Consider the following 21850-nt stretch of genomic DNA (forward strand, 5'->3'; position numbering starts at 1 on the left):
AAATTAAAATATACAATATTCACAAAAACACATTCCTCTTTGCTGCTACCTTTTTGCTGCACACTGCCCCTATTTTATAGAAGCACAGAATCACAGAATGATGAAGTTGGAAGGGGTCTACAAAGCCTTTGAGTCCAACTGCAGGAATCCGAATCAAACTATATCAGACATGTGGTTGTCTAACTTTCTCGTGAATGCATAGAGTGTTGGAGTGCTCACCATCAGCTGAGTTAAATGGTTCTATTGTTATATTGCTCACTGGAAGGACAGATCCTGAAGCTGAGGCTCCAATATTTTGGCCATCTCATGAGAACAGAAGACTCCCTGGAAAACACCCTGATGTTGGAAAAGTGTGAGGGCAAGAGGAGAAGGGGACGACAGAGGACGAGATAGATGGACAGTGTCATCGAAGATACCAACATGAATTTGACCCAACTCTGGGAGGCAGTGGAAGACAGGAGGGCCTAGCGTGCTCTGGTCCATGGGGTCACGAAGAGTCGGACATGACTAAATAACAATTGTTATATTGCTCTAATAGTTAGGAAACTTTTCCTGATATTCAAATCAAATTGGCCTATTATTATATGTCCTGCATTCTGTAATGATTGAGAGCATCCTCTGTATAACCTTTGCCCCTCCTCTATATGGCAACCTTTTAAGCATTTGAATAGTGGTGTCATTATTTCTCCTCAGTCTTCTTTTCTCAAGACTAAAGATGCCCATTTCTTTCAGTCTTTCCTCATAGCCTATTCTAGTTTACACTATCTGCATCCTTCATGAAGTTTGGGATTGATGTCAAGGCCACTGGTGTGTAGTTTCCAGGTTCTCTCTTTTTGCCTTTTTAAAAAAGATATGGACAAATGTAATCCTCCTCCAATCTTCTGGCACTTCCCCCATCCTCCATGATTTCAAGAAAATAATAGGCAGTGGTTCTGAAGTTCTTCAGCCAGTTTCTTCAATACACCTGGATGTAGTTCCTTTTTAAGAATCTCCTGTCCATCAAGGACTCATATTCTTGTTAGGATCTCCTGCCATGGGCCCTGACATGTTCTGAGATTATTAAAGTTGGCTTTCCTAAAACCCAGTATACACATGCAGCTACACTCTGCTTTGTTTTCTTTGAAATCACGAACTCAAGTAGAAGATGGTCACTTTCCCCAAGAGTTTTCCTTCCTGCCATTTATTCTAACAAGCCATCTCTATTGATTAGAATCAAGTCCAGGATAGCTAGTCCTTTCCATCCATACCTTCTCCTTGTATGGGCAGTTGCTAATCAACTCAAAGTACCATGTTCCTTTCACATGTATGGTAATGTGCTGGGATTTCTCCAGTGACCTTTTCTCCCAAAGGGAGAAATAATATTCAGGGTGAGGCCAGAACATCCATATCTAGGCAATCACACTGCATAATCCAATATTTTATCTCTGTGACTGCATCTTGATGCTACATTGATTCTGATGCATAAGTGATTTTTTTTTAAAAAAAAACATCAAATCCAGCCAGCTGTCTTCCAGGCAGGATTTTACTTGCTTCTGCATGCCACTGCAATCCTCTCTTGTTATTTCTGTGGGAACATCTGATACAGTTATACTCCTGTCAGGATTTTCCCATAAGTGTTACCTTGTTATAATCACATACTTGCCTATAGCAATATTCAATTTACATAGTAAATGGATGTTTTAATAAGGGAGAAACATTAAAAGAGAGCTTAGAAGCTGCTGCATTATGAAGTGGAAGGGGAAAAGAAACATGTGCCCCTCCCCTAGGGAGAAACCAAGGTGTGTGTGTTTGTGTGTGGTTTTTTTTTGCTTAACATTCAGAAGCATAGAAAAGGATGCCATGATTCCTGTTCTGCCACTTCTTTGAAACAGGACAAATGATAATGGCACTTGTTAACACTTCTACTCTAATGTGTTTCATTTGTGATATATCTAAAGACATGCAGTAGTATTTGAAATCAAAGATTTATTCTTAAAACAGCTCTCCAAAACTTGCAGGAGGGAAGTAAGAGGAGATTACATTGAAATTTCAATTTTGTAGTTTTTAAGGCATGGTAAACGAAGGCAGAATAGATTGCGTTTCACATCTTCTAAGAGCTACAAAGCAAACATAATGCAGAACCTAGAATATTTTGAACCAAGAATTTCACAAAAACTTCAAGATACGGACGTCTGTACCTTGCAACACCACTGTGGTGTGGGGGAGGAATTTTTAAGTTTTACAGTCCTGGCTATAAAATTGTAGTAACAAATGTTAAAGAATGAACAGGTTTACAAACCAAAACATCTTTGTAACACACTCAATAAATTATATGGTCCTCAGGCATACATTTCCGCATTGTTTTGGACTGGAAGAGCAACCTCTCATTCTTGGTAGGTACAAAACTAGCATACGTGATAGGAAAATAACAGAATTCTTTATTTCAAAATCTTTTTTTTAAAAAAAACCTCTTTGAAACTTCAAATCTATACATTAGCTTATTCTGATAAAATCCTTGTGTTATTACAAACTGGATACTGTACTGGGACGGTACCCATCCTGTTCCTCTAGCAAAACAACTCATTTGCAAAGTGAAGACTTCAGGATTACTGCAGGTATCTTTGTGTAGTAGTAAGAGTTAAAAGGTGCTTGAAAATTCAACTGCCTTGGTTTTCCTCCATTCTTTATTTCTCCTTGTGATCTAGAATGTCCTGACAGAAGTATCTCACCATGCAATTTTGTAATCATTTTTGCTCAAAAAATGTTAGGCTCAACGGTTATATGACCCTAAAAACTCCCTACATATAATTTAAATATTATATTTGTTTCCCCACACCCCCATTTTTCCAAAGTGAAAATGCCAATGGGTCTGGCACAAGAAACACATATTTGCAGTCAACATCCTGCATACTTGCTACTATGTCAACCACAAAGAATACCTTCATTTAAAAAAAAAAAAAACAGGGGAAAATACACTCACACCCCCTTAATGCACAGTGGTAAACGTGATGAAAGATTTCTTGGCTCTTACACAGATGTAAAAAGAATATCTGCTGCCATCTGTTTGTATTTAACACTAATGTGTTACAGAATCTATGTATTTATACTCACTGCAATTCAGGGGGAAAATACAGTATTCAAAGCAATTTTGTTAAATCATTGTACAGCTATACATTCTTTTAATATTCTCAATAAACTACAAAGAAAACTCTTGATTAATTTATTTTCCTGCACTTTCAATAAGTTAAAAACTTAAAATATGTTGAAAAAGTAAATGCATACATTAATGCTAAGCTATTTAAAACCGATGAAAATATATGTTAATATCTATAAATAATTTTACAAATATACATGATGTTAAGATATATATATATATATTAAAAATCAGGAAAGATTTTAAAAATTCTCTTTCCCTGGATCAGTATATCCTAGATTGGAAGGTTTCTTACTTGGAGAAATTCTCTTTCAGCCTGGCTATCAGCTACCATATTATTTTAGACTCATATACACACACATATATATTTATAGATATATACAGAAATCTAGTGAAAAAGAACTTGTAGATACATTTAAAGTCACTTGCTTAACAGGTACCCGTAATTATTTTCTCCAAATATTCATTGGAAAATGCTACTACATTTCTGGGAGAGGTTACAGACATCTGTTGCGGGGACTTTCAGGCTCCCATCTGTAATTTTCACCCACTGGATATAAATAAATACAGCAAATAGCAAGGCTTGTGTTCCAAACTATTCATGATTTTAAGACAATCCCCTGGAAGAACTGGAGAGCAGGTTAAGCACAACATGCTAAAACTAAAAATTAATGACATTCCAGTCACCCCAATGACTACAGCTTGCAACATGCTTCCAGTTCTTTGCGTTCTCTTCTGTCTGCATACGTACATTCACTTACTCTCTTTCTGCTGCTAGTGCAAGAGGCAGTTATTCTCCATCATGGCAAAACCAAGGCAACTTTTACAGAGGCCTGATTTTTTTTAAAGAATGACCAACTCTTCCGAATGGCTTCAACATTCCTCCTAAACAGATGGTGAATATAATAAAAATAGTATGTATTTACATAAGTGTATGGATCCCTGCAGGCAATGTGGCTCTTGAGTTCCACCAAAATTGTTCTTCACATATTCTTCTCTTAATGACCCCTCATGTTTCTCCCCAGTACAGTACTGCAGGCAGACAACGTTGACTGCGTCACTCAGGACTTGGGGCTGAGCATTTAACACCTTCCAAATTCAAGAAGGACAACTGCAGTAGGTTCTGGGAACCAATTTTGACCATCAATGATGTTGCAATCCACAAACCCTCTTCTCCTAAAACTGGAAGTAATCAGCAGGCCACTTTCCATTTCAAAAGATGCTTATATCTCATTAAAACAAGGCATGTAAGGGCCAGGGGCACACCTTATTTAAAAGAGGAATCATGCATCCTCTTTAAAGCATGGTGGTCTTTGGGACTGTCATTCATTAGAGGGGGTTGGTGACAGTGAAGCTTGGGGAGCAATAAAAAAAGGGAGGATGTCACATGTGTTGTTCCCCCCCCCCCTTCTTGCTCTAGATGAAATACTAGCAGTCCTGTAAAACACTGGTTCATTCAGACTCAACAGTGCAACTTAGCTTTCATGGTTCTTTTTTTCAGCTAAACAGGGGGAAACAATACGCCAAGCCATGACTTCACAGTAATACTCAGTAATCTTCACTGCCATTGAGCAGAAAAATAAAATCCTCCTATGGGCTTTGCTTTTAACCTCCTCTAAGCATACATTCAACAGTCACTTTTTTTTTTTTGCAGGTCTGTCTGTCATCACGTCCTGATGATGATGCCATTTGCTTGCTGTTTTGGAAGACAGGACTCATCTGAGAGGAGATCGTGTGCAAATACTGAGTCATCTCCTGAAGAGCACGCACTGTGTGTATCCTGGCCTGCAGGAGAATACTGCTCAAAAGGCACTGACAGATCAAGATACTCCTGTTAAGAACAATGGTACAGATAACACACACAGAGAGAAGATAGCTTTGTTAGTATTTTCACAGTGATATGTCATTCTTTCAATCTACATAGATGAGGCCCTAGAATTGTGTACCTAGGCCCTTATAAGACAATCACTGCTAAGGCAGTTCCAGGCATCAGGGTCACATATTCTAGGATTTAGATGGACTCTTAAGATTTGAAGGTATGTGTCTCCATACAGTGAAGGGCAAGCTCCAAGTAGACATTCACTTGTGCATAACCCACACAGCCTCATGTAAAAAGGCACAAGGCACTTCTTATGTGAATCCGTCTGGCTCTTAAGCTAGTCTCAGAGAGGCTGCTCAGAAGTGTGCTCACAGAAAACATGGCTTTTTCAGTTGTGGTGTCTTCACTGTGCAAACCTCTCTGGCTTTAAAAAAATGTTACTTAATGATTTTTAAGAACAGCCATCAGACCGCTACTGTACGATTCCTCATGGTGCTTAGGACTCGCAGTGTATTTTTACTGGGGTCAAGTCCATATGTTGGTCTAATTATTTTATTTTGCTTCTTTTCCTTTGTTTTGTGTTGCCTGACTTCATGGTGTTTAGTCTTTTGTTGGAAAGGTAGGTAAGAATGTTAATTCTATCCTAAGAGGCCTTAGGATCAGACACCCCCGGGAATCAAGTTAAAGCAATGGAATAAAACAATTTCAGATTTAAAAAAAAACACAGATAACCAGACAGACTGTATTGATTTTATATGGTGCATTTTAACAATTAACATGAATTTGCTTATGGGGCCTAGAGCAGCCCCCATGCCCATATTCACTTCAGAGGCCCATTGCACAATCTAGAAGACTGTGAAGTTGAATCTTGTTAAGAGTAGCTACTTATCCAGGATGTTAGATGCTGGTTGTGAATGCCAGTGATGTAAGGGCACCACAGAATAAGAAAGGAAGAGATACTCACATCAGTTGAGGTTACTGCCAGAACTCGATCAAGGTCTTCGACTAGCTGCTTAAAAGTTGGCCTCTGTGATGGTACCGCATGCCAGCACTCTCTCATAATCATGTACCTGAAAGGATGGGAGCAAGAAGAGAGAGAGAGAGAGAGAGAGAGAGAGTTTGTGCCTCATTGTAATTAAATGTTTAGAAAGCAGGTGGCCCTTCCCCAGTCTCGTTAAGAAGTCACAAGATTTACTGCACACTTGCACTGAAAAAGAAATCCAAGGCCATGAAGCAGAGGTTAAATCTCCGAGGGAGGACAATGCTATACCATACCAACTTCCAACAAGAGAAGGCGGACTGTAACTCTTCATTGCTTCTATGAATACACATGCAAGTATATGTGAGCATGTCCATGAGTTGCATGTTCAGGCAAAGCTACTGCTCTCAAACTATTCATCAAGGAGAAGTCTCTGTGGAATTTTGAGGTGGAAGAACAGCAACAATTGCTTTGACTAGTCATTTGCCTCTCATAGTTGTGGAGCTGAAGACAGGGAGCCACAAGACTCTGGGCCACTGAGGCTGTACTGTGTACTGGGAAGACCAGCACTGTAAAGTGCTGGCCAGGCTGGCCTCATGCACTAGACACAGAAAGTGCAACTACCCCAGTGCCTGGTTACCTCTTCATTCCTCCTCTCTTTTTCCTTCTGTATTGTGCTTAGCATGAAAGGTAGATTTATAGGATGCTAAGAATTTCTTGCACCGAGAGGGTGACTAAATGTGTAAGCAAAAAGACAAAAAAGGCCAAGAGAATATGAAACATTAAAGTACAGAACATTAGAATACTTAGGGCACATCACACACACACACACACACACACACACACACACACACACACACAAAGATCCTTATATCTCATTCAAAGTAAAATAAATGGGAAAGAAGGAGAATAAGGAGAAAATCTTGGCAGATAAAGAACATGGAAAACACCATCCCTGCCACATCCCAAATCAGAATGTCCATAACCGTGTCCAACCACTGGTAGCAGAACAGCAAGATTGGAAAAAAAAAGTCACGTGGAAAGAATGCTTATATTAGCCAGTGTGCTGTGGACTTGTGTGGACCTGCCTTTTAGTCTCTTATCTAAGGCATCCAAATAAATGGACTAACCATAACAAGCAACAGAAACCTCTGGATCGGAGAAGCGGATATGCTTCATAGCAGGAACTGCTGAACAATATTTAGGAGAGGCCAAACAAAGGTCATTACAGATACATACAGTATATACACAGAATCTGGGAGTTAAAAGCAATGTATAATTAAGGGATAATCCCTCCCCATAGACACAGAAAAATACCTTCTAAGAATATTAATACTTACAAATCATGGGTACAGTTTGCTGGCTTGTCCATTCGATGGCCTTCCTTTAAGAGTTTGAAGAGTTCCTCAACTGGAATTCCTGGGTATGGAGACCCTCCCAAAGTAAAGATCTCCCACAGCAGCACTCCAAAGGACCAACTAGGAATCAAAAGTTTTAAATTCAATGACAGTTGGGGGACAGAAATGAAAGGAAGGGCTTTTGCTCTATTCTTGTTCAGCTATCCGTAGCTAACAGGTCATCAATAGCATGATGAATTGTGCGGGCCATTCTCTTTCATTATGCATTTACAGATCTCTGCTGATCCAATTCAACAGAAATTCCAGGCAGCAAGTCTGAAATTAAGATCAGAGAGCTGACAGCCCATCTATTAACTCTAGGCTCTTTCTGAAATTTTCCCTTTGCATCACTGAATGGAACAAGTCAAATTATTCATGCACAGATTCACTGGCCTGCAGGATCTCTTCTCTGCTTGGCTTTCCAATTGCTTCCATAACTGTTTTTGCTTTTACACTGGCATTGTTTAAAACTGTTTTCGCTTTTACACTGCCATTGCTTACACATCACTCTGGTGAGTATAGACACGGTCAAACAGTGCTTCTGGAGCCATCCATTTCACAGGCAGTCGACCCTGTAATTAGGCAGATAGGGAAAAAAAGTCCATCAGCACTTTTACTAAGCCTCTCTGGCACCATCCCAACCTTCTACTATCACCCAGTCTGGAATGTTTTGATTAGTGACCAGATCAAACACTGGGCAATGCAATAACAATCATGGATATATTAAATATACAATGTTCAAATTGCAAGTGCCAATGGTATTTCTAGCATGATCTCCTTCACTGTAAGATAAATAGAAGTCTAAAGACATGGGCTTGGCTAATTCCCATGTAACAGACCACTATCTCCATCCATGGAGATGGTACAAAGTCTTTCCTTCATGCTGGCTCTGAATGAAATTAGGCTATACGCTTAGAGAAGGCACTCCTTCAGTGCTGAAAAACATCTGTTTGTCACTGCATACAATGTTCTTCAATTTTGTACTTGCCATGCTTTGTTTTGTGATATGTCACTAGAAAGTAAACACAAGCTTAATTCGCAGGTTTGATGGCTGACACATATATCTCTGAGAATATCTCAGTGTGGGAGGGTTAGCTATAGAGAAAATCCATTCCTCTTAACATCTAGTTTTACTGTTGTTCATCTCTCCCCTCCCTCAACTTTTTCCTTCTCTGTACTATCATCTTTTCCTCTCACTCTCCACAAATCTACATAATCCTCCACAACACAATTATTCAGCTCCAATTTTTCTCCTCCTGTCTGACACATAACACTGTAATGCCAAAGGCTTTGCAGCCATAAATGCAATACATGTCATACAATGGAACTGAAGCTGACTGTACAAGTCAGCAGAACATATTGGGACTATTTAAATCCAGCCAAAAGAACTCCCTTTTCTACATGAAGCTAGCCATGCCTACTAGCCAGGGTGAAGATAACACTCTGTCCTTCTGCTTTGAGCTTAATTCAATTCAGCCTGGAAATGCTGTTAGTTTGCAATCTGCCTAAGTTTACCCAGAGTGACAGAAACAGATTTTAGTAGGACACAAAAGTTGCCCTGAAGAAAATGTTTGGCCGAATGATCCCTACCAAATCAAAGTCAGCATCCCTGACAAGGGGAAAAAAGGCATGTTGATGACTCCGCTGAGAAGTTAAGAAGTAACAAGCAATTCCTTTCCTTAGAATAAACAATTATGTCTGGCATGATCTTAAGGCAGTGGTCCCCAACCTTGGGCCTCCAGATGTTCTTGGACTACAATTCCCAGAAGCTTTCACCACCACCACTGCTGGCCAGAATTTATGGGAGTTGAAGTCCAAGAACATCTGGAGGCCCAAAGTTGGGGATCACTGTCTTAAGGGTTTTTTTTGGTGCATGTCTGACCTGCATGTCTGACCTTTCCATATCTGGACCTGCAGAGAGTATCTGAGATGTGAACAATATCATCATTATAACAGAAGATACTAAGAGAAAAAGATGCTAAAAGAAACAAAAGGTGCCAAGAAAGTCTTTGCTTCTTGTAATAACAGTTGTTATATATTCCACAATGACCTGCAAGGAGCTAAAAAAGCCGATGCACCAAAGGGCCTATCTAACCCTGGCTTTCTCCTCACCCCACAGAGCATGGTTTGCACAGAATACAGGAGCCTCCCTCCTTCTCCTCCTCTATACCTTTGGTTTCCAACTCCAAAGATACAATGCCTCTAGACTTCCTCTGGTGCTATATATCAGAAGTGTATTAGAATAGGGGACGAGCATAGTCCACTTGGCCTACTGCCATCCTACAAAGCTGGGCATATCATGCTTGTGGACATAAAGATTTTTCAGAGAGTACGTGAACCGATCTCTATCTCTGACAACTGAACTGAAGATCAAGCCACAAGTTAGATGCACAACAACCAAAGTGTTCCAGTTGCCTGCCAAATAGCTATGCCATGATTTTACATCTATTCAGCCAGATTCTGCTTTGGTAACTCAAGAGCTTTTAAGGTGACAGTGAAAATCAGAGTAGGTGAAAATGCTGTGAAAAAGGTGTGAAAACTTTACCAAATGGCTACAGACAGTCAAGTTATATTTCATCCCACCTGAGAACCAATTTTAGCTTTCTTTTCTTTACACTTCTTTTAAGAGCTCTTAAAGGGAAGCACAAATAATAGAAATTAAAAAGAGATTGCCACTCACATTGGTTGTCTTCTTGTAATAATCAATGTTGTGAACATCTCTGGCAAGACCAAAATCAGCTATTTTCATTACATTGTCTTCAGTGACCAAGACATTTCTTGCTGCCAGGTCACGATGGATGCACTATAAAGAAAGGAGGAAATCAAGGAATATGAGTCAAGATGGTCACAGAAAATTGGATGATCAATTGGATGTAATCCACGAAATGGGGGACCTGCTGTTTGTGGGTCTAATATGACCTAACCAAGATCAGCATGCTGGGTTCTCTGTCAACTTTCCCCTCCCTGAAGTTCTGTCCTGCTCTACCCAGAGAGGAGTCCTCAATAATCTCTTATTAAACATGGGAGATAATAGTTGGGATCCCTGTTTGCTAGATCCTAGGCATGCCAGTCCAGAGTAAATCAGAGTAAAATTATTTCTGGCTCAGAAGACGAGAATGGTGACATGGAGGAGGAACAGTCTTGTTACCTCTCAGCCAACACTCTCTGGAGCTCCTGGAAGCACTGGCCTAGAGCAGATTGCTTCCTCATTTCCACTATGCAGGGAAGATAGCAGATTACAAAATGAAATGTTTGCAGATGATGATCTCAAGGGCTTGTAAAAGAACTGGCTAATAGCCTTTTGCACCTCAGATGGTGCTCTCAACCTGTGGAACACTTGGAGTGGGAGAATCTGTCTCTCACCCATGATCTATTCCAACATGAAATGCCAAGAGGATGCTACTTAATTCCTCTGTCAACTACTCTGTGACAACTCTTTGTTTTCTCCCCTGGCTACTTATAAATGTGCAGTCTAGTTGTTGCAACAAATTAATAGGAAGGGAGACAAAAGAGCAAATATTTATCCACTTGCTTTGCAATTACTGGTTTTTCATTGAAGTACTGAGTTATTATCCATAGATATAGAGATGCTGATGTAACCTACCTGTCTATCATGCTTTGTTAACTATGTGTTTAAGCCTAGTATGAGCGGCTTAATCCACATCAAAGATACATGCATTCATGTTTTATTTCTAACTTTATTGCTAAAGGTAACTGAAGAGTTCCTGTAACTTGCTGAAACTCACAGAGGACTTGTTTTACCATATCCCCGCTAGTTCAACAGACCTACTCCAGTTGTGATTTACTACTGGATTTCAGCCTGTTTGGCTCAAACACAAATAACTATATGGTTCTCCTTTGAAGCTGAAAGGTAAAGTAGATTTGTGCTGATAAGCAATGGATGTTATTCCTAATGCCCTAAAACTATCTGCAGATATTAGTACTTTTTAAAATAAATCTTGCTTTACCTTAAAAACATAAAATATACATTTTGATGTATAATTCTTCCCAAATTGCTTTCTACTCACTTTCTGAGAGGCCAGGTACTCCATTCCACGAGCTACTTGATAGGCACATGAGACTAAGTCCTTAAACGTTAGCTGTTCTTCAGGTAGCTTGCAGGTATCAAAGGAGTAATCCATTCCAGGTGGCCGCCGTGCTCTGAGGTATTCCCGTAAATTCCCCTTTGATGCATATTCTACCAATACATAAAGGGGGCCTAAAGAGAAATAATACATTTTCACCTGAAAGGACTCATTTGTATCATCAAGATTTTATCCTGGAGAGTACTGGATGCTGTACTTTGACACATCCCTTCACTCAAAATCTAGAATGCATGGAATTAGTTTCACATTCACCTTGCTCCCCACTCCCTCCCCTCCTTTCTTCCTTTCTTTTTCTTTTTTTGCTGAACTTCAGGAATGCTCTAAATACTTATTTGTTCCTGCAGTTTTGATGTCCATTTGCTTTACTGTCTTGTAACATTTTTATTTCATACCATCTTTCACACCCTTAAAAAGTTTTCAATTATCTAGTTTCAAATTATTTTTAAATAAATAAATTCAACTAAACAAAAGGCAGTCCAGCTCCAGGATGAATAAATCAGGTTCAGTGCTGCAAACAATAGTGAGCCTCGTAACCATTTGATAAGAGGAGAAAAACACAGATAGATCCTGGGGACATCACTGTGAACAAAGAGCATATATCCCTTTCTTTCAAGTAAGAGACACAAAGTTCTTTTCCCAGACAGGCATTCCAAAACAATGCTATCCTCACTAGAAATTGCTCATGGTTACAGTTCCCATGTGTCAGTTCTCTGAATCCAGACGGCCTCACTTGTATTTCATGCATATTAGTTAGACTTATTGTCATATTAGGCAAAACTACATATTAAGCAAATTAAACATTAATTTTAACATTGTTCTTCTACCAATCTGTTGAGCCTTAGCATCAATTATAGATAATCCTAACCACTGCTGTTGAAAGTGCTAGAATGCTAGATCTGGAACAGCCAGCTCCAAATTTTAGTTTCTGCTTAGCCACAAAAGTTACTGTCCTTCAGCGAATTAGTACCACACAATCAAACTGACTTATATGGTTGTTTTCAGGGCAAAATGGGGAGAGAAAACTGTAAAGCATTTACATAAATCAGTAATAATGCTATTTTGACACATGCAGAAGCATAAGACGATACATTGGACACTGTCTTTTTTCAGGTTTTTTTCTTTGCTACAATTAATGTATAACCTGGGTGCCACCTCCACTCTTTTGCTTCAACCTTTTAGCATAAATCCATTCTAAAACCACAACCCACATTAGCTGCATGTTCATTTTCTTGCTGTAGAGAATGAGGTTCAGAGCAGAGCTTGGAAAAGCTCCTTTTTTGGAATCTACCATCCAGACTTCTCTGGCTACAATAGTCACTGACCATGTTGCTTGGAGGGTTGTAGGAGTTCCAGTCTAAAGAAAGTAACTTTTCCAATCTGTCTTTCCAAACAATATCTAACTCCTCTAAATATTTATTGAATGTAAAGTCCATATAACGTAGAAGTTCATACAATACAAAGTAGTACAGATTTTCTCTCAATATCAGGACAAACGTCCTACCTAGTAGAGTCATATGACAATGGTGCCAATTACTTTGGGAGGTGGTAAGCGCTCCAACACCGGAGGCATTCAAGAGAAAGTTAGACAAACATCTATCAGATATACTTTTAACTTGGATTCCTGCACTGAGTAGGGGATTTGACTCAATGGCCTTACAGGCCCCTCTGAACTCCATTATTCTATTATTCTAATCCTGGCTAAGGATTTCAAGGGACCATACGATGCTCCTACAGTATACTTATGAAGAATTTATGAACATAATGTCCATTGGGTAAAAGCATTTAAATTCCTTCTCTTTAAAAGTATTAGAAGCAGTTGCTGCAGGTTAGGCCCAGTAGAACCAGGAGGGTGAGGACTTTTAAATCTATTCCTCTCACTGCAGTCCTGACAAAAATTCTTTCGAAGGCTGCTCTTTCCATTAGAGTAGGGTGGGCAACATGCAGTCTGAAGTCACATACAGTATGTGCCTTCGCAAGACTCTGGTGGATTCCAGCTCCCCCACTCCTCCCAAATTTTAGCAATTTCAAAACATTATATTTGAAAACACCTTTGCACTCTCTAGGGGGGACATGTGAGCAATTAAGCCTAATTTTGAGCCCCTCACCCCCACAAATACCTCTCTGTGTTGTTGACATATTTTGGTTGCTAGTAGGTACAAGAGACAGCAAGGCTGGTTAAAAACCATTTGCTTTTGTTGAATCTATTTTTCAGTTAAGAAAGCCCATGGCACAAACTTCAATCAATCAATCAATCAATCAATCAATCAATCAATCAATCAATCAATCAATCAATCAATCAATCAATCAGTCAATCAGTCAATAAATAAATAAATAAATAAATAAATAAATAAATAAATAAATAAATAAATAAAATAAAGGAACAAATGAACCAACGAGCCCCTTCAGCCGTGATCCTCTCCTTTAGCTCCTCCCTCTTAAAACTGCAGCCCTCAGGCTGCTGGTAGATCTTAAAAAACAGCCGTTGGCATGGCTGAGATTCCTTATTCCTCACTGAACTGAAGCTGCCCTTCTACTGGCTTCCACTGTCACATCTAGCTGAATCCTCAACATCCATATCCCTCCTAAGTCCTGATTTATAGGTACCCTAGAGCAGATGCACTGCCTATTATTATATATTTCTCTAAGAACAAGAGAGCATTATTTTTTTTATCATACTATAGTGTCCTATAGCAGTATCTGCCTTCTTGACCTGTGAGCGAAGAGCCGGCTTCAGTGATTTTGAAGTCTTTTCCGATGTCCCTTTTCGCTCATTTCTTTTTTTTTTTTAAATGTACTTTTTATTAACTATAACAAAAAAAAATCATATACATAAAACATATACGCTTACAACACAATAACAGTGTTCCCCACCACCATATACGGGACCTCTTGCCATATTCTTCTTTTTTTTCTTCTTCTTCTTCTTCTCATTCTTCTTCTTCTATTGTCCTCCTCTCCAGAACTGCATAGATTCTTGATTTGGAGCTCTCCCTTTTCCCCTTATTAACACATATTCCAAAAATTTACCCCATATTACATAAAAATTATTCTTTTTCAACTCTCCTTTCTTCATCTTTAAATTACAAGTTAATTTATCATTTAATGCTATATTCCATATTTCTTTATACCATTCTTCAATTTGTAATTCAGTCTTTAATTTCCACTGTCTAGCAATAATCAATCTAGCTGCTGTTATTAGATTAGTTATCAATTCTTTAATCATTTTGTCATATTCCACATTCTCATATATTGATAACAAAGCAATCTCAGCCTTACATTCTATATCTTTTCCACAGATACAACTTAATTCTTTAAAAATTTGTCTCCAAAAACTTTGTACCTTTTCACATTCCCACCACATATGAAAGTATGTACCAACTTCTTTCTCACATTTCCAACAGACATTCGGATGACTGGTGTTGATTTTGTTTAATTTTACCGGTGTTAAATACCATCTTAAACTAAGTTTAAAAAAATTTTCCTTTATTCTTACTGACATCAGTCTTAAAATCCTCATTTTCCATATCCTCCTCCATTCTTCTTCATTTATTCTTTTCCCAATATCTTGTTCCCACACCATTTTCAATCCTTCTTTCTCACTTTCTTCTTCCTCTAAATTAAAAAGTGAATAAATTTTACTCACTGTACCTTTTACTGAGTCAGTCATCTGAATGTCCTCATATGAAAGTAAAAATTGTTCAAATTTTGTGTGCTCTCTACCTTTATTATATTTATTTGCCCATTCCTTAGTCCATCTTTCCAGTTGTGCATAGTTCAACCATGAAATAGTCTTGTTTTGAAATACTTGTTTCATTTGATCTATCGATCTCATTTTATACAGCCAATCTTTCAGTCTAATCACTTTTTCTTCTTTAAATAGATCCATATACACCTTCATATTCTGGTTTCCCTTCAGACCGCATAAATCTTTCGCCTTTTACTTTTCGCTCATTTCTAAGTGTCTTACAATGTTTGGAACAGGTTTTAAATGCTTGCAATCGTTAGCCCACCTCCTGAACCCTATGCAAACTTAATTTGGTGTTTTTCTGAGTCGTCCTTAATTTTTGGTGATTTTTTGTTTTCCCTATTTAAATGCATTGAACTGTCCATTCAATTGATTTAAATGGGGAAAATTAAAAAATCACCAAAAATTAATGAAGACTCAGAACAAAACCAAATTAAGTTTGCACATGTTTCACAAGGTGCACTATGGAACGCACGCATTTAAAACAGGTTCCAAACATTTTAAGACACTTTTAAATGAGCAAAAAGGGACATCTTTAAGTGAAATTCCCCCATAGAGAACATCGTTAAATGATGGGGGAAATTCCTCAAAAAAACCCATCGCTGTGTGAATTCATCGTTGTATGAAGCAATCGTTGTGCGAGGCACCACTGTATATCCATATTTATGAATGTGACTGTGCCACACAGTTAAAATAAGGAACAGCTAGCTGCAGCTTTCCATATACTGTATTTTTCTGTTTATAAGACGACCCAATGTATAAGATGACCCTCCCTTTTCTAATCCCCAAATTAGAAAATTTGCACAATCGCACGCCTTTCATGGCTGCTTCAGGATCAAAGGGGTGCGATTGTGCTGCCCTTTCATGGCTGCTTTACCTGAAGGATAAAGCAAAAGGCAGGAAAAGTGGCTGCCTTCTGTGTATAAAATGACCCCCAATTTTTTGTCTAATTATTTAAGTAAAAAGTGTCATTTTATATACAGAAAAATATGGTATTTTGCTCTATAGCTCTATCAATCCCTCATCACTGGGCATGTTGCCTAAGGGCCCATCTGTAAATTGCACTAGAGTAAGCCCTCTGACTCTATGAGGATCTGGTGAGTCAACTCTTCCATAAGTTCAATTGATTCATATGGGTTTACTTTAACTGTGCTTTATTATGTTAAAGTAAGGGTCTGATCGCACCTGCCAAATGAACCCCAGTTATAGCGATATGGCTGTTTTTTTAGATTGTTTCATAAATTCCTAAGTACAAGACGCAAAACCATGCTTGACTCATTTTCCCAGCCAGCAGTTTATTTCTCCCTTGCCAGGAAGGTTGTTTTATTTTGCACTGATGATGAAACACTTCATTGTATTCTCGAAGGCTTTCACAGCTCGGATCCGATGGTTGTTGTAGGTTTTTCGGGTTGTTTGGCTGTGTTTTGGAGGTTTTTCTTCCTAATGTTTTGCCCGTCTCTGTGGCCGGCATCTTCAGAGGACAGGAGTTAGAACTCAGAGTAATATGTTAGGAAGAAAAACCTTCAGAACACTGCCAAACAGCCCGAAAAACCTACAGCTATCAAACGCTTCATTCCTTACCATTTCAGCCTGTGTGAACATTGCTGTCACTTTATTTCCTTTGCAAAGGGGTTGTGTTTCTGGGTGCTGTGGCCACTTCATGGCCACTGTGTTCATTTCTTTCTTTTTTTCCTTTTAAAGGTATATCAACAAACTGGCTCGTAATGAGACAGGTGATCCCTTAGATAGCCCAGTAACAGTAATTGCTGCTAGCAAAAACAGCAGGAGACAGCCTTCCACCCTCCCTTCAAAAGAAGGCTTAAACAGAGGCATTTCTTGTTTTTCCTCTCTCTCTCTTTAAACCTTTGCAAAGTCATTGGGTAAAGTGAATAAAGGAGGGAAGAGAAAAAGAGAGAAGGAGAGAAGGCTCGGGTCTGTCTTATTGCACTGTCGATGTTCTGCCAAATAAAACTTGTCTGTCTGTAAGGTGCCAGAGGAATCCTTGTTGTCTTCCTGCAAAGAGTTGTGGCCACTTTAAAATTTAAACAGATTTATTGCAGCATAAGCCAGGGAACCTTGTACTATAATTAATATAGTAAAAATAATTAGTCTCAAACAGAACGAAAGAATTCAGTGTTTTAAACTACAATTTCTCAAAAAAAAAACCAAAAAAAAAAAAAAAACCCTCGCCAACACGGCTAGAGGATTCTAGGACTTATTGTCCCCAAAAATGTTTCTTTCACTAGTTCTGTTCTTCAAAGGTGTCACACAGCTCTTTATTGTTAGTACTCCTAAGCCCAGGTACACCAAGTAAACATAGTAAGTGTGTTGAGCCCTGCAGCCAGGCAGCACAATGCTGTCTGTCTTTCATTCAGAGGTGGGTTTAGTCCTAGAGTAATGGTTCCCCACCTGAGGTCCCCAGATATTCTTGGACTAAAACTTCCAGATGCCTTCTTCACTAGCTGTGCAGGCCAGGATTTCTGGAAGTCATAGTCCAAGAGCTTCTGAGCAGCCAAAGTTGGGAAGTTCTGTCCTAGAGAACTGTATCAGCCCTCACCACAGATTAGAACTGTTAGAAGTTGCAGCCTGACCACCCTGGCCTCACTCAAAGCACCATTTACTTTGATGGTGACTGACAACAACCTAATTACAAGCCATCAAGTCCCTTATGACTTGCAGTGACCCAGGTACAGTCTAGGTATAGTCAATGATGATTATTCCTAAGTAAATGTAAATATAGGCTTGTGCCCACACAGGACAATCCCATGCATGTTTACTCAGAAGTAAGCTCCACTAAGTTCTAAATTGAAGGTAAGGCTTAACTACAGGGCTAGGAAACTTTCCAGATATTTTACATTTCAACTTCCAAAGGCCAGGTAAAGGACTATGAAAGCTGTTATCCCACACACCTGGTGAGCCGAAGGTTCCTCATCCCTGCCTTATGAAGTTCGAGGGGTTCAAGTTCATCAACAGATCTATTCAAAAACTGCCTGAATTGGTCCTTTGTCCATTACAGAAGGCTGATGGTCAGAAACAGCCAGGGATGCTAACTGCTGGAGTGTGAATTGCTCTTTAAGGGACAAATTCCAAAAACCTGCCAACCCTACTTCAGTGTACTGAGCATTGCTCCCCAATCTTAAGTCTGCCTACTCAGTCTTAACCCCAACTGAACAAAACATATACAGTGCTGCTGGAAATGGTATGTTGGGTTCATGCCAATAAAATAAATGAGTACTTTTAAGGAGATGTTGTCAGAATTTGTGATTCATTTGCATCCAGTTTACAGTAAGGAGAGAAGATACTCTGCTTACACCACATTTTGTGAGTAGGATAAAATGATTTGAAGGTGGAGTTCCTAACTCTCAGATTTATTTTTCTATGTTGGTTGTTTGACCATTCTTCTGCTTTTGGTGATGTGATGACTGATGCATGAATGTACTAAATTATGTTTGTTTTATTTTTTAAAAGATGCAGGTAAGATTCCTACATTATTGTGAAAAAAAGATAAATATTAGGAAGGATCCAACCCTTCCAGGAACTCTCCAACCATTGGTTAAATATTTGTTGAATCAATTGACGTCTGATTATGTATGTGATATAATTATGTATCTGGCAGGCACATCTAGGAAAGAAGATTTGAGAGCTACAGCTGCCTAACACTGTCATTTGTAGAAGGTTGTATAACATTAGAAGGGGGTGTGGTTGTGAGTCAGCACGGTGTGGCCATTATGAAAGGAATCTACACTTGTGATTTTGCCATGGCACTGAACTTGCCATTAATTAGACATGATGGTGCTGGAAGAAAAGTCTGTAGATACCTTAGAGCGCCAGAAAGACATATAAGCGATTCTTAGAGAAAATCAAGCCCACATTCTCTCTAAAGGCAAAAATAATGAAACTGAGGCACTCGTACTTCAAGCATATCATGAGAGGAGAAGAGTCACGGAAAAAGACAATATATTAAAGGCAGCAGAAAAAGTGGAAGGATTGATTATGAGATGGATTGGCTCCACAGAGGAAGCCACAGCCGTGACTTTGCAAGAGCTGAGCAGGGTTGGTAATAATAGGTCATTTTGGAGCTCACTCATTCACAGGGCTGCCTAGGTTGGGAGTGACCTGATGGCACATAGAAACAGCAACAGAGGCGACTGGAGTTTCAGGGAGAAAACACATGGAAAGCCAAAGGGTGCCCACTCCTGGTTGTCACAATGATAGGAAAGCCTACTCTATTTTATAGGCCAATCTTTAATAACATATAATAACTAATAAAAACACATGAAGAGCTGTGCTGGATCAAACAGAAGGACATCATTTAGCTGCCTAAAGGAAACAGGGCCATTAGGGCACAAGTGCAACTTCACCCTCCATATCAACACACCCCCAACAACTAATGTATGGAGGCATGTTGCCATTAGTAACCCTCCACATACAGATACATTTGAAAGACTTACCTGCACACAAATCTGATCCCACTGCTGCCCACACTGTTTAAACTGTCAGTCTTAGTTTGCAAAATAAATGGCATCAGAAAAGTGTGAGGAAGAGGCCAGGTTTAAACACAGATATAGACCAGTGTGGGATACTTATGCAACTGAGCACTGACTTCCACAGCCACGCGATCTGAGAACTTACCATCCTGCGTGCAGGCACCTAACAGATTAATGATATTTTTGTGCTTCCCAATCATTTTCATCATTTCCATTTCCGAGACCAAGTCAGAAAGATCTTTGTCTGTGGCATCATCTATACAATATACAGAATGGGGGGGGGGAGAGGGGAAATCAAGGAAAAGCACACTTTAATCATATGGAATTCATTCAGTATCGTATTTGGTCCTCTGAACTAGAAGCCTGACTGACTACCCACACTTACCAGCTGAACATGTCTGCTTTTCTGTTGCCCTGCATTACTGTAGGCTGCCCATAAAGTTGGCAGTGTATTCCCCTCCTTTCCATGATGTATGCCTCATTCTATCCAGTAGCTCAAGCTTGGTGTAAGAAAGGATGCTTCCAGACCCTCCAAAGTGCAGGCAACCAGTGCTTTATTTCTAATTACTGATTAGTAGTCTAAACACATGCTTAGGAAGGGTAAAAGGAACAATTCGGATTCCCATTGCTTCTAGCCCACAAGGAAAAGGCAAAATTAACACCACAGGTAGGGCTATTTTTGGATATAAACAGAGGTGGGATCCAGCAGGTTCGCACCGGTTCCATCGATCCGTTTCCTAAATCTGATAATAGTTCGCCGAACCGTTTCCTAAAGGCCAGGTGACCAGCGAGGAGCGGGGGGGGAAGGGGGGCTATGTTTTTTTTCCCAAGTTAAACGTAACTGAGGCTGTTGCTCTGACAATTTGTGGAGACAAATGGCACACATTGATCGTTCACTCAAAAACAGGAAGACAGCTATCAGCTTTTTAACACTAGTAAGATTTACCACCAGGCCAGGGTTAAAGCAGAGCAGATCAACATATCAAAGGGAAACTATCCAGACCTTCAGGCTGGGGGTGGGGGTGGGGGCTGGAGGGACTGAGAGGAAGAGGAGGAGGAAAGGGCACACAGAGCATGTTAATTCAAGCATGCATGCTGCATTTGTCTCTGTGACCAGCATCTTCAGTGGACTGTTCAAACTGGCTTTCACAAGCTTTCATTTTTAAGATTATTCAAGTAAGTAGGTAAGTATAATACATAAAGCAGACTATGTCTGAGCAAAAAGCCGCTTTTTATTAAATATTTCCCTGCCTTAGCTGTTTGCCATGCAGTCTTGAGAAATGGAAGGAGGAAAATGAAATGATATTTTATCATGTAAAATATATTTTGAAAATTATTTCAACAGGATTCCCTTTAGGACCTTTTAGCATTTATGTAATTGTTATTGTGTTTGAGTTTAGAAAATTTGATACTTCTATTTTTTGAAATAAATAAATACCTGAACTTTGGAGAAAAAAGGTCAGAAGCCTGTTGGTGATTAATTAGTTATGCAAAATTAACTTACAGCAACTAGGTTTTCAAAGAAAGTATATGTTTTTAAAGAGTGATTTTACAATTTCCACTCCTAGTGAATTTCCATGGCTGAGTGAGGATTTGAACCCTGGTCTCCAGAGTCCTAATATGCCAGACTATTCCTGTATTTGTGATTAACACATGCTTAAGTTTAATTGTGTTCATCAGGTGCCCCAAGAAACATAACCAAATTTTGCCACCATGAGTTAATGCTTTTTAACATGAAGTTAATTTGCCTCCCTCCAGTGATGTCCTTTCAAGGGAAAATGAACATTTATGATATAGGCCACTATGTTTAGATTTTCAGGGAGGGAGGGCATAACATGCCACTTTTTTCATTGGTATGCAGAAATCTAGTATTTAGGATCTATGGAAAAACTAATGGGGAACCAGGCTTGGTCAGGAGGAGGGGATGGTATTATATTTTATTATGATGATGATTAAAAAATTTAAAAGCTGGTAAGGGCATTTATTTGCAAAGGCTTTCATGGCCGGGATCTGATGGTTGTTGTGGGTTTTTCGGGAAGAGCAACCTTCAGAACATGGCCAAAGAGCCCGAAAAACTCACAACAACCAATTAAGGGAATAACCTTTCAACTTTTTTGGAATTGGCAGTTAGATGCAGGGAATCCATACAAAGCCTGTGATTTCTACTTAGGGTGACCCCAGGAA

At 39.3% G+C, this 21850-nt stretch overlaps 1 protein-coding gene across 13 annotated transcripts in view; it reads right to left on the bottom strand.

Moving 5' to 3' along the window:
* Positions 1 to 1948: 1948 nt before the first annotated feature.
* The window catches only part of FGFR3 (fibroblast growth factor receptor 3), a 76760-nt gene continuing 56858 nt past the window's right edge, over positions 1949 to 21850 (bottom strand). For all 13 annotated transcript variants that reach the window (XM_072994822.2, XM_078390656.1, XM_072994829.2 and 10 more), the window contains 7 exons: positions 19812 to 19922; positions 11357 to 11547; positions 10009 to 10131; positions 7830 to 7900; positions 7272 to 7409; positions 5917 to 6022; positions 1949 to 4964 (listed from right to left, as the gene is read on the bottom strand). In XM_072994822.2, coding sequence (XP_072850923.2) covers positions 4800 to 4964; positions 5917 to 6022; positions 7272 to 7409; positions 7830 to 7900; positions 10009 to 10131; positions 11357 to 11547; positions 19812 to 19922 — 905 coding nt within the window. In that variant the 3' untranslated portion in view covers positions 1949 to 4799. The remainder of the gene's footprint in view (positions 4965 to 5916; positions 6023 to 7271; positions 7410 to 7829; positions 7901 to 10008; positions 10132 to 11356; positions 11548 to 19811; positions 19923 to 21850) is intronic.

The sequence above is a fragment of the Pogona vitticeps genome, chromosome 3 (assembly GCF_051106095.1).
Source record: "Pogona vitticeps strain Pit_001003342236 chromosome 3, PviZW2.1, whole genome shotgun sequence".
NCBI classification, from domain to species: Eukaryota; Metazoa; Chordata; class Lepidosauria; order Squamata; family Agamidae; genus Pogona; species Pogona vitticeps.